A 17,467-nucleotide genomic window follows, 5' to 3' on the forward strand; every position below is an offset into this window, starting at 1 on the left:
ATAAAAAGTACCCTATGTTAGTCCAGTTTATATTCTACCATGACTTTTACGACTACTTACCGCCATCTAGTGGCAGGTAGTCGCATACGCACTAGTGAACTAAACTGTCCACTAGTGTGCAGGTTTCCTCACGATGTTTCCCTTCACCGGTAGCAAGTGGTGGTCGATGAAAACTACTATACATGAGTCAGATTGGTATGGCTTGTGGCGCGAGTAGGATTCGAACCTGTGACCTTTCGATCCACAGGCGGGCGTCTTAACCATTACACCACCACCGCTTCAACTAGCAAAGCAGGGTTCAATGTTGAAATGAAACAAAAGAAATTTCAGTACAAAATGCAATTTTATTTACAAAATACTTGTACAAAATTAATTATCCTTAATTTTATATTAATTCTAATCGAGTATTACTGCCAAGTCGATGGGTAGATCGATTGCAGACGAGAATTACATGAAAGAAATTTATATTTTCAAATTCTATATCTTCTATACATATAATAAAACGAAAAGTAATTATAGGGACTAATAGAAGCCAAAACTTTTTTTTTTTTTATTTTTGTCTGTCTGTATGATTGTTCGCGCATCATGCAAGAACTACTAGATGGAAATTGATGCGGTTCACACAGCTATATAGGGGATAGTCTATCTTAAAGTCTGATATAGGTTTCATCGCGATACCTTGCTTAGAACCCGAGATGTTGACGATAATAAATTATTATCGGATGCACGAATTTAATGCGGGCGAAGCCGCGGGCAATAATTAGTTTCAAAATATAAAAAAAAGTCGCCGCGAAATGTCAACAAAAATGACGCCCTGACATTTTGTAAAAACACATTTGTTAATTGACGTCCTTGGAGAAAAGGCTGCGGTGAAGTTTGTTGCGCCGCTTCTTCTTCACCTGCGCTTTGGAAGCCGGCAGTAGACTTAGTTTAAGTAATTTTTTTGACGTCAATAAGTGATGTATATCATCCTAAATTTAATGATACACAAGTTTTTGGAGTCGTGTAATTCTCGTCTGCAATATTTACATATTCATAGTCCAATAGCCAAAGGCACTTCGCAAAACACATTTGAAAACTAGTGAATGAATTAATGTTAAAAAAATATTGTAATGGAGCCACCTTCTTTTTCACTAGTTTGCGTCGGCGCAGATCATAACAAAGAAAACTAGACTTTTTTCGGTTTAATTATCCATATGGAAAGGGAAACAATAATAAAGACAAGGACGTAGCATAACCAAATAAATATATTAAGATAAATCACACAGATTGAGCTAGCCCCAAAGTAAGTTAGAGACTTGTGTTACGGGATACTAACTCAACGATACTATAACTACTAATATTATAAAGTGAAAAGATTTGTATTTTTGTTTGTAATGAATAAACACAAAAACTACTGGGCCGATTTTGATAAAATTTGGCACGGAAATAGACAAAACCTTCAAGAGTAACCTTATGCTACTTTTTTATTATGGTGTGATCCGAGCGAAGCCAGGACGAATAAACACCCGAGGTCAATTTGAAAAAGATAATTTCCCATGTTGACCTGACCGGGGATCGAACCCGGGACCTCCAGTGTAGCAGTCCGGCGCGATGATCACGATTAGACCACGGTCATATTTTTAAATGAGATAATATAAACATTTTCATACACAAAATCCCGGCCCACCTAAAGCGACAAGTCTGGCGTTGTAAAACCGACACGTTGAGGGACAAAAAATATTAGCACTCCGTCCTGTTTTTTTCTCATATATATCTAATAAGTGTTTCTCTTTTGTACGAACGAAGCGAAACATATTATGTCTAGTTTTCTCTGTCTACGATTCGATCACTACCCTCTTGTGTGGGCTCCCCCTAACGAGGTAGATAAAGCCTCTGTGTTTGGGACTAAAGCAATGTGATAACTATTACGAATCACTTATGCTCTAGTGTATTGAGAACTGTTTCAAATCTTTATACAAAAGTTACCAAATTATTATAAAAATCAATTTTATATATGTTTTGTCTCGATTTCAAAGTTTCATATAAAAAAGAGAGTTGAAAAAGACTGTTTAAAAAAAAAACCCTTAAACACAAATGAGTCAAAATTACACTCACTTGTGTTCAAGGGGTTTTTTTTTAATTTTAATTTAAAAAATATATAGGGTTTAATTTTAAAAATATATATATATATAGAAAATCTTAATATTTTTTAAACATTTTAATAATATACATTATTGAAGTGAAGCAGGCAATTTTCGATTAAAACATTTCCTTTTTGAGAATGAAAGAACGGGACAAAACATATTCCTTATGGTCTGTTAAGTCATGTCATGAAACGATTGTTTAAACGGCTTCATGTTAAGATGACTGTTTAACAATTGTCTATTAAAAACTACATCTATTAATTCTCAACGAATACTGAATTAAATAAATTAGTTTAAAATAAATAGAAAACTTTTACATTGATCAAACGAAATATGTTATTTAATGGTAAACGTTTTGATTAATGAAAAACTGAAAAGATTTTATTTAAAACAAATTATAATATTAATCAGTTTACAAGATGTTAAAATGCGATATTTTTTTTTCGAAAAAACTATTTTTTTTAAATTATGTTCAATGGTGACCCGACAAATGATTTAAATATTATTTTTTTAATTTTCTTAAAAAATAACTTACAGTTAAAACTTTTTCATTACTATGTACATTAGATCAACATTCGGAAGAAAAAAAAAACACATATGAAAAATGAGATCTGCTGGTTGCATTTTACATGATTTTATTCAATAAATTAGTGTAAATGAGGTCCACGTTTTATTTGTGATTTTGTTAATGTTTTATTATTGAATTCCAATCCCCACTTGGTAGCATTGCAGTACAGGGTCACTGGTGTCTAACGCATAACCTTCCAAAGGCGCATGAGGTACATACAGACTAACATCTTTTGTTCTACGACTTTTGTCTAAACGCGATAAATACATTGTTTTCGCTTTTTTTAGTTTTAATGTCGTTTCTATAAAACGTTAACTCTATGTTCGATTCCGCTACATAGCGCTACTGTACTGTCTCGTATCGCTTGGCTATTACATAGAGTTGAGATGTGTAGAATCGCAATATAAATTGTATTTTTTATATGAAAAAAAAAACTACGAATCACGAAAAGTCGTAGAATAAAAGTTGCTTGTTTCGATGTGCCCAAGTAGTCTTCAGGAGGTTTTGCGTTTGATACCAGTAACTCTGTATACGATTTTTTATTATCAAGTTTATATACAGTAAGTCATAGCTATATGTATATAACCTGTCTTCTGTAGGTGCCTAGACGTTTTAAATAATAATATATTTTTCCTAGACACAATATTTTATTTAGACTTTAATTTTTTTAACTTTTTTGTTCGAGAAACAACAACTTTTTCATTGTTTTTTGTTAATATTGATGGAATTTTCATGCTCACTAAAATCGACTGAATTATTTAACGTATTAAACAGGCAATCCCATATTCCAACATACTTATTACATAAAATTTTCCACGACATATATGAAGTTAAATATTCTTAAAGCGTATAGCACTGGCACAATTTTAAAAAGGCTTCTTTTATCTAAAGGCTGTTTTTTATTTAATGTAATAATTCATTTGATTACATTATATAATAGTCAATATACAATTTAGATATAAGACACGGGTGAACATTGTAATTCTTTTTTGAAATGTTGCCGCGTGTGCGGCGTTGACGTCACATACGAGAAAAAAATATAATTTAATTTTGCACTATTTACATAAAAACTAATGTTACAAGACGAAGATAAAATTGTTTGCTTAATTCTTTTTACAATAACCAATTTAAAATGAAAATATTACAAATTTATTGTAAAAAAAACGTCTTAATTTAAGCTGCCTGAATTAATTGTGTTTATTACTTATAACTTTTATTTTAAATTTTCTTTAGTTGAAATAATTTAGTGTCGCGGTTGTTCAAATTTGATCGATGAGTGCGTCGACGTGATGTGAAAATAATCATTTCAAAATGGTTCGCGTAAGATTCACGTTTTAAATCTATGGTAAAACATTATAATACTACTTGGTAATTACGTAACACGATCCATGAAAGGCTCTGCTCTTATTGCAAACAAAAATTATATACGAAAATTAACAAGCGTCAAAAATTCTACGAATACATGTCTAAGGAAATAAAAAATTACAATATAATTTCACTAATACTGTTCAGTTTTGGTCTATAGGGTGCAACACCTGTCTATTTTATTACAGAAGAAACGGACAGAGAGCTCAACATATATTCAAAATGACATATTCAAATATTGTTTTAATAAAAATTCAATAAAAACGAATATATATAGGGATACTGGTATCTAACGCATAACCTTCCAAAGGCGCATAAGGTACATAGAGACTAACACCTTTTGTTCTACGACATTAAAACTAAAATAAAAAATATATTTTTTAGTTTTAATGTCGTTTCTATAAAACGTTAACTCTACGTTCGATTCCGCTACACAGCGCTAGTGTACTGTCTCGTGTTGCTTGGCTATTACATAGAGTTAACATGTGTAGAATCGCAGATTAGATTGTATTTTTTTATATGAAAAAAAAAAAACACTACGAATCACGAAAACTCGTAGAATAAAAGTTGCTTGTTTTGATGTATACCCAAGTAGTCTTTAGGATTTTTTGCTTTTGATACCATACTATAAAAAGAAAGTTAAATTGTATTATTAAAAGTTATAATTATTTCATGTGTTTAAAAATAAATAAATAAAAACATATTTATGAAGCTCTCTGTCCGATCGCTAGACTAACCATGATTACAATATTAAATGCATCAAAATTCATATAAAAAATATTGCTATATACTATTTTGTACATGTGTTACTGGATACGGCGTTAAAAATATGCCGTTTAAAAATATGTATCCTAGGCTCTTACACTACACTACTTGGAATGTGTACAAGAAGACTTTTTTTCTTTAAATTTTCCAAAAACGTGACAATGAATTCAATTACTATAGACTGCAAAAGAAAACGCAAACCCAAAATGCGTACACTGAAAATGACACTCCATTTTAGACAGGCCTTTATTTTAATACAATACAATATATTAATACAAATATGTTGTGGCGCTTTAACTCTACAATGATTTTTTTTTCACATTTCAAAATTGTTACAGAAATTGGTGATAAAAGTCGACTGGAATTATCCATTCTCCACACCGACAGATTCTAATACAGTCGACTGAATTCCTGAAAATATTTTTTTGTGTCTATGCTTTGTTTGAAGCGTCAGATAAATTTTATTAGTATTTTCTAATAAAATTTAATTAATTTACGGGAATTAATATTTTAAAAAAATCTTCCTGTATAGAACCAACAAAAGTAATGCGAATGAAAATGATAGATTCTTAAATATTATCATATTTTTATTAATTTATGAAGGAATGCCGTATTTTTATAAAGGCACGCTTTTTATTATAAAAAACTTAGCTGCCTATGTGATAAAATTAGTTTTCAGCTATTTGAGAAATTACTATATAAAGTTTGATGTGAAAATTACTTGTGAAGGTTTCCGTATAAATGATTTGAATTGAAAATTATATACAGAAATATATATTTCAAAATAAAATTAATAATAAAACTTTTTTTTTCGTTTAAAGTCCCTCAAAGAATTTGGGATAAATTACAGCTTTATGTATAAAGCGTAAAGCACATTAAAAAAAATTTTTGATTAAAATATGTCTGTTTTGTTACAATAAGATTCATGGTCTGTTTCATCGCTTGCTGATAAACTATCTGATAGCCTATATTTAACATGTCCAACAGATAGCGTTAAAACTGTATTCCACAGTTTATCTGTCAGATTACATACGACATTTTATCAGAAAGTGAACTGAACCGTGTATCAATATTGATATTATAACATATTACATTCCGTGTCAATCTCAACCTTGACGTTGGCAAAATCATAGTTTTGGCGAACGATGGAGCCAGGAAATAAAAAAAATAATAATAACAGACCTTTATTATCGTAGGTATATAATAGGTACGTACGATATCTTTTTAACTTATTATATCCTAGTGTCATCACCTTCACAGGCACTTTTTCACGACAATTTTATATTAAATAGTAATTTCTCACAAGCCACAAACTACAGGCATTTCGGAACGGTCTAATTTCTGAATAAACGATTATAATTTGGAAGATATGAGTGTCTGCGGCGGCCACCATTTTTGATTTAGTTAACTGTACATTGTGTAATGGAAAACTGTAATAGTTTCGAATAAAATTATTTATCTGGTGTGGAATAATTTGTGAAGATTTTTTTATTTTTCGTTGTGATATAAAATAAATTGACAAAAATGTGACCAATTTAATATGTCACATTTGACATCTGTCAACCTATAGCTAGAACTGTCAAAAAATTCCTTTTGTTCTTTCTCTTTATATACTATTTTAATGCTATAAAGTTTTTATAATTCTGATTTTGGAACAATAAATATTGTGTGCCCTCCGTTACAAGGATACATTTATGAATTTTGACGTACGACGTGTCAAATGTGTGACGTATTAAATTGGTTGCACTTGTAGTGTGTGGGCACACAGATACACATACGTTGTGTGATTCTATAATACAGAGTCTTATTTTCTATTATATAAGTAATTTCGTGGTAAAAAAAATAGTTTTGGTTTATACTTTAAGTAAGTATATATGCTTTTCACACACTCTTATATGCACTATCATTAAAACTATTATTTTAAAAATACCTTGGAATATTTTGATCATATTTTTTAAAAACTAAGTGTTGCCAGTCGCATTAAAATCTACTATACAAATACTCTTTACAAAACTACCGTTTTTAAATTTACTACCACTAAAAGCTACTACTGTCAGAGTTGCCAGCGTCATTATTGGAATACCAAGAAATACGATTTTTATTCAATTTGTCAGCCTCAATACTGAACTGTCGTCAATGAAAATAGAAATAAAAAAAAACAACAAAAAAATGTGATAATAAATTTCGCAAAATGTACAATATTTTGATTTATTTAAAAATATTAGCTTCGAGCTGTCGCTACTTGTAAGAAAATTATAAAATATTAATTAATATGAACTTGTACTAAAATTAATCGACATTTTAATTTAAAAAAAAAAACACGATCTTTAACCACTCAATATATTACAGTAAAAAAAAAATTGAAGATAACATTTTACGAAACTGATCACATTTCTGGTTTACAATTAAACCCCATTCGTGTCCCACGCCCAAACTTAGGCACTGACGGACTCCCGAGAGTCTCAGACACGCGGCTTAAAAAACACAAAAAGAAAGATCTACAAATATAGACCACAATATAATCCCATAGACACAACAAAAACAGATTATACGACAAAATTGAGAAGAACTCACGGATTATTAGCTGTTCGGCGTGTAATCCGCCCATGTTGCGAACCAATTGTAATTAAACATGGCTGCTTCGGGGTGTTTCCTTTTCTTGTGGAGTCTGAGCGATTCTTCCGAAGCGTACCAGTATTGGGGGAATTTGTCATATGGATACTTCTCTGATTCTTTGACATATGGCTCTTTAGGATCAGCTGGAAAGAGAAATTCATATTTATTTTGAGGTCCCGGGTTCGATCCGGGGATCGAACTCGGGGTCGGGTCATGATGGAAAATGATCTTTTTCCGATTGGCCCGGGTGTTGGATGTTTATCTATACATGTATTTGTTATAAAATATAGTATCGTTGAGTTAGTATCCCGTAACACAAGTCTCGAACTTACTTTGGGGCTAGCTCAATCTGTGTGATTTGTCCTAATATATTTATTTATATATTATTTTCCTTTAATCAGCACTAGATCACAATCATAATATGTTTCAGTATACCTTTTGACCATGTACTTTATTATGTGCTTACATTGTTATATTACTGATAAAAAATTATACATAAATTTACATTTGAAAAATGGTAAGCCCTTCTGGCATGATAGGGACCGACACTTTTGAATGAGTTTCTTTCGGCATTTCTTCTCAGCAGTGGTCGTTCCGAAATGCCAGTAGTTCGTAGCTTTGGTAAATATCATTTAATTTAGAATATTCGACGTGAAAAAGTGCCTGTGAAGGTCTAATTTCTGAATAAATTATTTCATTTCCATTTTTAACATTACAAAGGCGAAAGTTTGTATGTTTGTTACTCCTTCACGCTTAAACGGCTGGGCCAATTTTTCTGACGTTTGATATTGAGTTAGCTGATACCTTCGTTTAACACATAGGCACACTTTTTATCCCGAAAGTACGTGATTTTCGTGGTATTTGGTAAAAAAAAAACCTCTGATAGTCATTGGCGCTTTATAAAGTAGAATGCGCTACTGTATAAAAACGTAATGCCAAATCCACACTGTCGTCGAACAGTTCGCCAAACTTTGGCGGATTCGGTATACATTGCTGGTTTTTCATTGCGGTATATAAAAGCACTCATACTGACTACGCAATGTTCACGCGTTCGCGTCGGCGCGTGTCCGAGTTCGCCGACAGCGCGGAGCTGGCATAAATTTCCTTCAAAAAGTACTAGGCACACATGACTTGCGAGGAGGCGAGTAATAAAGGCAGAAATCATATGCTTCCAACTATTACGAAACAGATATATATAATGGGCAGTATGGACAAAGAATTGCCAGCTCTCTGGGCACGGTATCGAATTGTAGGTCAATCGACCTGCACACCTTAGTTACTAAACCACCTTTTTATAAAAAAAAATTATAAAATGAAGTAGAATACCTGCAATTTACTTCTGAAAGTACTAGGCTAACATGACTTACGAGGAGGTAAACAGTAAATAAAAATCTTTATTCTACCGGCTCTCATGGGACCCAGATATTTCTCATGTAACTTGGGGGCAGCACGGACAAGGGATTGCCAGCTTTCTGGGCACGGTATTGATTGGTAGGACAATCGACCCGCACACCTTAGTCACTAACCTACCTTTTGCACCAGGAATTGACCATGTAAAATTAAGTAGAAAACTAAAATTCACTGAAAGTACTAGGCTAACATGACTCACGTGGAGGTAAACAATATAGACAGAAGATCCTATGCTTCCGGCTCTCATGGGACTCCAGATGTTTCTTGTGTAGTTTCCTCCTGGTGGACACGTGAGGGCAGCACGGACAAGGGATTGCCAGCTCTCTGGGCACGCTGCCGTGGCGCTCCGCCGCGTGTTGGATCAGTGTTGAGGCCACGCGGTATCCCTGTGAAACATTTTAAGATCCAAATGTATTACTAAAATAGTATCGCTTCCCGCTGTCTGTCCTTATGTGTGCTTAGATGTTCAAAACTACGGCTTATATATATATATATATATATATATAATACTAGATATTGCCCGGGGCTTCGCTCACGTATTGGAATGGGAATTTTGAGATAAAATATAGCCTATAGCAATCCTGGACAATGTACCTTTCTAACGGTGAAAGAGTTTGTGAAATCGGTTCGGTAATTTCGGAGATTACCCGCCTCAAACATACAAACTTACAAACGCTTACCTCTTTAATAATAATAGTATAGAGTATAGACTATCTGCGCCCCGGGTCTTCGCTTCAGTGAGAATTTCGGCATAAAAAGTACCCTATGTGTTATTCCAGGTTATATTCTACCCGTGTACCAAATTTCATAACAATCCTTCCAGTAGATTTTGCGTAAAAGAGTAACAAATATACAAACATAACATACACTGAAGAGGTGATGGTCCAGCACAGTGGTTAAGACGCATGTGAACCGAAAGGTCCCAGGTTCGAATCCTACTCGTGCCACATGAGTTTGTATACCAATCTGACTCTAGTAGTTTTCGTCGACCACCACTTGCTTCCGGTGAAGGAAAACATCGCGAGGAAACCTGCACACTGGTTGATAATTTACTAGACGCGGTAGGTAGTCGTGTCAGATGCCTTTAGGCGACTTGAATAAAATCTAACTGACCAGTGTTAGCAATAACACACTCGAAAAGAAGTATTATGATAAGCATGAGTTGACGGTGATACAGGATCGGCTCCAGACTAGGGAACTCCTCGACGGTTTGTAAACTGAGTTTGTAAAAAGAAATGTATTTTTAGCACGCGTTGAATGCATCTAGCTAGATCTCTCTGAAGAGAATAAAACTTTGTGGCAAAACTTACATTTTCAAATTCAAATCATTTATTCAGAAATTAGACCTTTACAGGCACTCTTTTTCTCGTCAATCTTTATATTTATAGTTATTTCTCACAAGCTACAAACTACTGGCATTTCGGAACGACCACTGCTGAGAAGAAATGCCGAAAGAAACTCATTTGAACAGTGTTGGTCCCTATCATGCCAGATCGGCTTACCATTATTGTTTCTTACAATGTTTTTTCTTTTCTAATAATATATAAAAGTACATAATGTTCAGAAAATTTGTATTAACTTTTCAGATGTGAGATATTCTCGAATAGCAACACATTCGACAAATTTTAGACAATATTTGCAAAATGTAATTTTTTTCACCTTGAAACAGTGCTCGCATCTGTACGGGAAGCTCTTCCATTTGGGATTCTTCTTTCGGCTGAACACCATCTTGTACGGTTCAGTGGGAAACCAGTCTTCCGGATCTAGATCCAGTTCTACTAATTCTGTGCCTGAAATTAAATATTATCGACAATAAATTATATTGCAAATTATAAATATACTAACTCGCAACTCATCCTGTATGTTTCTACTGAGTTAGGGTAAGGCGGCTACCATAAGTTACTATTGTTTTGTAAGTTTTACTGAATAAACTTATATCCAATCTACATCCAATTTACTATCTTTTTTATTGTTTACTCGACGACGACCTCGGTGGCGCAGTGGTAAAGTTCTTGCCACTGAACCGAGAGGACCCGGGTTCGATCCCCGGTCGGGTCATGATGGAAAATGATCTTTTTCTGATTGGCCCGGGTCTTGAATGTTTATCTATATACGTATTTGTTATAAAATATAGTATCGTTGAGTTAGTATCCCATAACACAAGTCTCGAACTTACTTTGGGGCTAGCTCAATCTGTGTGATTTGTCCTAATATATTTATTTATTTATATTTATCTCATTCCCACCCTCTACATAGCTAATTTTTATGCGGTGATACTTAAATATGTTTGATGAAAATCGGTTCAGTCGTTCAAAAGTTGTAGCGAAATGAATATTGAAAGTCGGGGGTTTTTTAATTTGTTTTCTAAATGTTTAAGTCACAAAGCGAATGTGTACAAAGAAATAATATCCCACTAGTATTATAAATGCGAAAATTCGTGAGGATGTACGAGTATGTGTGTATGTTTGTTACTCTTTCAAGCAAAATCTACTGGATGTATTGTTATGAAATTCGGTACACGGCTAGAATATAACCTGGAATAACACATAGGGTACTCTTACTTTTTATCCCGAAATTCCCACGGGAGCGACGCCCCGGGCAACATCTAGTAAACAATAAAAAAGACAAACTCACCCCGCGGCGCGGCGGCGGGCGGCGGGCGCGGGGCCAGCGCCGGGTCCGCGGCGAGGAGACTCGTTAGTATCGTGTTCTGCGCCTGAGACAACGACCAACAAGTTAGCGAGGTCTCACATTCTACTCGGGGCAAAAATACTTATTTTTGTATGTATATATATGTATGTGTATTTGTAACGCGACAACTTTCGAACCGTTGGTTGGTGGTGATTTTAATGAATAACGATATATATATATATATTATAATCAGCACTCGGATCACGATCATAACCTGTTTTGATATACCTTTTGACTATGTACATTATGTACTTTTATATATTATTAGAAAGAAAAGAAAAAAAAATTTTTTTGTAAGAAACAATAATGGTAAGCCGATCTGGCATGATAGGGACCAACACTGTTCAAATGAATTTCTTTCGGCATTTCTTCTCAGCAGTGGTCGTTCCGAAATGCCAGTAGTTTGTAGCTTGTGAGAAATAACTATAAATTTAAAGATTGACGAGAAAAAGTGCCTGTGAAGGTCTAATTTCTGAATAAATGATTTGAATTTGAATATTGAATGGTATGTAGGATATGCCAATATAATTTTTAAGTTCGTGGGGCATCAAAATCGGTTCAGTCGTTTTTGAAATATTCACAATTTTGTAAAAATGTATTGTGTTCGAGAGGTCTAATAATTCGTGGCGAACAACTAGTAATTTATTTAGCTAAATACATCTAATATCGTTTTAAAGTATTTAGTGAGAAAAAAATAGGCACAATAATATTTTACAGAAACACATTGTTATCATCCTAAACACGTTGACTATATATACGTATGTTATTCGTCAATCCCACAAAACTATGACTAACGCTCGGGTAAAAACACAATAAATTACACACCTAAACCTTCCTCAGGAATCACACTATCTATCGGTGGAAACCGCATGAAAATCCGTGCAGTAGTTTTGAGTTTATCGCGAACAGACAAACTAATGCGGCAAAGGACTTTGTACAGACCCTACCCTTGTACTCTTAGGGATCTTCATGGGGCTAAGCTTTTTTTTTTAATTTTTGTCTGTCTGTTTGTTTGCGAATCACGCAAAAACTACTGGATAGAATTGGATGCCCTTTACACAGTTGTATAGCAGAAGGTCTAACTTAAAATCTGGTATAGGTTTCATCGCGATACGTTGCTTAGAACCCGAGATACAACAATATAAGCTGAAGCGTGAAGTAATTGCGCGAAAACTAGTATAAATTGAATATGATGTGGTCCTATTATAAGGGCGGGACCACACGCTACTAACCTGTAACAAAGCTCCATTGGTCAAGCTGCAAGACAGATCGACTTTGGGCTTCCTTTTGTACCCCTTCGGTGGGCCTCTCTTCTTGGCTATCTCACCATTTTTCTTATACCTCACGATTTCCCCGATCTCCGTCTTCGCGGGCGTTTGAACTGGTGTTATTGTCAATTTGGCTGGTAAGGAATACCGACTGTGTAAAGATTTCACTACATTGTTTGTGTTGTTCGTCGCTAGTGCCAACGGATTGGCCAAATTCAGCGGATTGTTGACAAATTTCGGCAGTTGTGTGCTCGGGGACACCGGAAAGATTGACAGTGATTTCGGTGTGCTGTACGCTGGTATTTGGTAGACTTTCAGGTTGAGTGACGGGCTGGTGTAGGTCTTGAGGCGTTTCGCGCTTGGCTCCTCATCGCTGGACTCCGATTGGTTAGTGCTCAACGGGTCTTTGTCGTTTGAGAACGGGTCCGCGTGGGAGTCGCTTTCTTGTACACAGAACATCTGGAAGTATTTGAGTTATACAATTTATATTGGGTCATCATAATATCGAGTGTGTTATTGCTAACACTGGTGTCAGATTTTATTCCAGCCGCCTAAAGGCATCTGACTAGACTTCTACGACTACTTACCGCCATCTAGTGGCAGGTAGTCGCGTACACACTGAACTAAACTGTCAACCAGTGTGCAGGTTTCCTCACAATGTTTTCCTTTACCGAAAGCAAATGGTGGTCGATGAAAACTGCTATACAAACTCATATGGCTACCAAGGATCCAAAAACACCTTCTCTGTTAATAATAAAATGATAAAAGCATTCTTTGAGCTACAGTATGTTTTGTCACTATCACTCTTTACACAATTTGCCATTGACAGAGCGAGACAAAACATATTTATGCTTTAACTTAACATTGTTTAAATGTATTTCTTTCAGGATCTCTTTTAAACAGCTGTAATTCCAAAAAGCTAGCAGTTTGCAGCTTCGGTAAATATTCAGTAGCGCCTTTTAGTTCCAGTGTGGGCCGATCAGATTGTGATCCAATTGCTGTTCAATTGTTTGTATAATCTCCTGGATCTGAGGGTTGATTTAGAATATGACGTGAAATAGTGAGTGAAGGTTCAATTTCTAAATAAATTATTTTATTTAATAATAATAATAAATTTTTATTTCATTTACTTTAGCGTTTTATATAAATAACATGTAACAAGTGTAAAACTTAAAATCTGTGTCTGTTTGAACTTGTTTGTAAAATGTTACATTTTTCTACACCACTAGCTACCTCTGTCAACCACCACAACACTATTTTATGAAAAAGAAATGATTGATTGATGTGATTTTCAGTTGGGTATACAGTGTGAGTTAAACATTTTACAATAATGTACCTACTATACATAATATGCAAAAATTTAGATTGTTTAATAAAATATATGTGTACATTTCAATAAAAATACATTACAATACAAATCATGTAAGTACCAAGATGCAATAAGCTTGAATTGAACATTTCATTTCTTATTTATAAGTCCATCCAAGTTCCAATCAAATCCAAAAATAGAAGCAGAATAACAAAAGACGAATATAGTTTTTATCTGTATCTGTCAGTCACCAAATTATTTGTATGCCTAACTGTAAAATATGATGTAAAACATAGATCTACTAATTATTTCATAGAAAATGGTTGAAAATTTTGGGGTACAAACAAAAAAACTAACGTAAAAGGATGAATAAATAAACAATATACATTAGCTAAAACAATTTCAATGCTGGCTGGAATAGACGCCTATGAAAAACAAACAATATGCATACGACTCGAATTACGAAAACGCCGATATTAACTTTTAAAAATGAATAAAACTCCTTAAAATGGCATTATATTTAATAAAAGTACTAAACAATAACTCGGATCTCATGGCATAACTGCACATGCTATTAAAAAGTTCCGCGTAAGAACGATTTTGATCTAATTACGACTACGAAATACTAATATTTATGAAATAATATCTTACCTTTTACAGTTTATCACATGAAATAGTTGAATTAATCACTAAAATAAGTCACATTGAGGACGTTTAATGCACGATCAAGTAATTTAGACAATAAATTAAATCGAAACTTAGAATAAAAGGTTATGCTCGGTTAATAATAACAAGTTTTCACTCACATCGCTCACACAGTCTATTCAACGCGGCGGCCCGTTAAATTACGGCCATTTATTAACACCCTTATGGAATTACAAAACACTACGAAAATTTCATTTTAAATTAATAATTTTAAGGTTGAAAATATAAATTACAAAAATTACTAGAAAGTCGCTAATGTAAATAATTGAAGTTGGCATTGCGGATCGAAAGCGTCATCCATTGTTTGACGTTTGTCCCAAGTGTTGCCAGTCATAAATTTTATTGTTCTACTACAGGATTTTGGATGATTGGGAGAATTGTGAGAAGTCTAGTCACCAACCGTTTTAGGATTCATCTTCAACAGAACACATAATTATTACTTACAAAACCTTTTCTACCAATTAACCAAGATAAGGTGACCAAATAATAGGTTATTTCAATCGTCTTGCTTTTATCTATGCCCGCCCTCGCTGAAATGTGGTAGAAGGTTAAGTCGTAGAGCCTGTACGTGGTAGCCGAAGCGACGAACTTTGTGGTTTAAATATTTCAGCGAAATCTTATTGACGCGTCACTCACCAAGTCAAATGACAACGCAGTGGCAAAAAAATTGTCATTAGTTAATAATTAGGCTATAGTCGACAGCATAGATAAAAGTATAATAGGCAATTTCGATCGGTCTGTTTGTTCGGGCATCATGCAAAAACTACTAAATGGAATTTGATGCGGTTTTCAGAGTTGTACAAAGGGTGGTTTAATTTAAAATCTGGTATATAATTCATTGCATTATGTTGCTTAGATTCTGACATATTGTCAATAATAATTATGCAATGAAATGACGGATTTAATTTTGATTTGTGAACCGCAAATATTTACAGGCGCTTTTTAACGTCATATTTCAAATTAAACAATATTTACCAATGCTACTACTAGCATATCAGAACAACCACAGCTGAGAAACGGGACCAACACTGCAAAACTTGTATAAATATAAAAATTGACGACGATAGAAAGTGCCTGTGAAGGTCTAATTTCTGAATAAATGATTTGAATTTGATTTGTTTGTCCCTATCGTGGTTTACCATTATTGTTTCTTACTTACTTATAATAGATCCCTGCCGTATTGCTAGAGTTTAAACATATTTTGTCATTGGTCATATTTTGAATTTTTGTGGAGAAAATAAAGATTTATTATTATTGTTTCTCCTTTTAAAAATTCACGGCACTAAGTCCGGTCCTTTGAGAGGCTTGCGTGGGGATACGGATCCAACACGTAGAGGCCTTTTGGAGAGTTTTGATGTTATGTAGATCTCCCGCCAAAATCCGTAGTCCCAGCTAGAGACTGCACCACAAAAGTCTTGTGACGATGTGAGGAACTATCATCATCATCATATCGAGTGTGTTATTGCTAACACTGGTGTCAGATGTTATTCAAGTCGCCTAAAGTCATCTGACATTACTTTTACCGCCATCTATTGGCAGGTAGTGAACTAAACTGTCCACCAGTGTGCCGGCTTCCTCACGATGTTCTCCTACACCAGAAGCAAGTGGTGGTGGTGGGTATACAAACTCATATGGCACAAGTAGGATACAAACCTGAGACCTTTTGATCAATAGGTTGTCTTAACCATTACACCACTACCGCTTTAAGGAATTATCAATATGCAGCGATGTGTCATGTCTGCAGGACTTCTTTCATAGAATGGGCTCTTAAGTGACATTGTGTTGTTATAAATAAATAAATCTAGCAATATCTTATTCTGAAACTCTTTAATCCTATTTTTTTTGGATTACACTTATTTAAAACAGGTTTTCTAAAGTAATAATAATCACAGAACTTCCTAATTATAGAGGAAAGTAAATTATTCTACAATCATATTACTTATTTGTCACAGTATAACAATATCCACAATATTTGAAAATGTATGAGATAGATATCATTTTTATCGACATGTACTGACAGATTTGATATAAAAACAATATATTCTCGATGTTTTTACTGGAGCAGACCTTAAAGATAGCTTAAAATTAAAATCCTGAAGTCAGCTTTCAATGCACACACCAAGATCGAAACGCGACGGAAATAATTAGCGTCGGCCTCGACCTCTGCCTCCACGACCACCTCTCGGGCCTCCACGGCCTCCGCGGCCTCTGCCTCTTCCTCCTCGGGACCCGCCTCGTGGAAAACCTTCCCTTTTCGCTCTTCCCTTAGGCGCATCGTCTAACAACAATGTTTCTAAGGGTAGACTGTCTGGTAACAGGTAATATCTAATATTGTTGCCTCTAATACTCAACGTCTCCAGCTGAAGCTCTTCCTTATTTTTCAGGGTAACTTTCACAGCCTTCAGATGTGTATTCATGGCGACATCGACGCCGGTTATTGTGCCATGGACAACACTGCCGTTTTTGAGCTCAATAGTCACCGTCTCGTGGCTAAGCTTCATCAAAAACCTGACTAGCTTCATGTTTGCGGATTGATTGCAATATTTGTTGTTGAATTCAAGCAAAACTAATGAAAGCGTCGGTGTTAGAAATTATAACCTATAAACAAAGTGCCAGAAAATAAAATGTCAAATTGACAAATCGA

General features: G+C 34.4%; 2 protein-coding genes across 3 annotated transcripts; both read right to left on the reverse strand.

Annotated features, from left to right (window-relative positions):
- Positions 1 to 324: 324 nt before the first annotated feature.
- On the reverse strand, positions 325 to 15,124 carry LOC128682562 (uncharacterized). Of its 2 annotated transcripts, none has more exons than XM_053767349.2 (6): positions 14,925 to 15,124; positions 12,774 to 13,268; positions 11,485 to 11,566; positions 10,510 to 10,640; positions 9,050 to 9,236; positions 325 to 7,583 (listed from the first exon to the last, which is right to left on the reverse strand). In XM_053767349.2, the coding sequence occupies exons 2-6, from the start codon at positions 13,266 to 13,268 to the stop codon at positions 7,405 to 7,407; spliced, it is 1,074 nt and encodes a 357-aa protein (XP_053623324.1). In that variant the 5' UTR covers positions 14,925 to 15,124; the 3' UTR covers positions 325 to 7,404. The 2 variants fall into 2 exon arrangements, with proteins under 2 accessions (XP_053623324.1, XP_053623321.1); XM_053767346.2 differs by having other exon boundaries at positions 14,770 to 15,123.
- A 1,509-nt stretch (positions 15,125 to 16,633) lies between these two features.
- Positions 16,634 to 17,466, reverse strand: SmD1 (Small ribonucleoprotein particle protein SmD1). Its single transcript, XM_053767499.2, has one exon. The coding sequence runs from the start codon at positions 17,343 to 17,345 to the stop codon at positions 16,968 to 16,970; it is 378 nt and encodes a 125-aa protein (XP_053623474.1). The 5' UTR covers positions 17,346 to 17,466; the 3' UTR covers positions 16,634 to 16,967.
- Position 17,467: the final 1 nt, after the last annotated feature.

The sequence above is a fragment of the Plodia interpunctella genome, chromosome 30, assembly GCF_027563975.2.
Source record: "Plodia interpunctella isolate USDA-ARS_2022_Savannah chromosome 30, ilPloInte3.2, whole genome shotgun sequence".
NCBI classification, from domain to species: Eukaryota; Metazoa; Arthropoda; class Insecta; order Lepidoptera; family Pyralidae; genus Plodia; species Plodia interpunctella.

Coding starts and splice junctions, on each gene's coding strand:
- LOC128682562 (XM_053767349.2), bottom strand. CDS start 13,268: ATGTTCTGTGTACAAGAAAGCGACTCCCACGCGGACCCGTTCTCAAAC. Junction 9,237..10,509: donor GATGCGAGCACTGTTTCAAG/GTGAAAAAAATT, acceptor AATGTTTCACAG/GGATACCGCGTGGCCTCAAC. Junction 7,584..9,049: donor TCTATATTGTTTACCTCCAC/GTGAGTCATGTT, acceptor TTCTCTTTCCAG/CTGATCCTAAAGAGCCATAT.
- SmD1 (XM_053767499.2), bottom strand. CDS start 17,345: ATGAAGCTAGTCAGGTTTTTGATGAAGCTTAGCCACGAGACGGTGACT.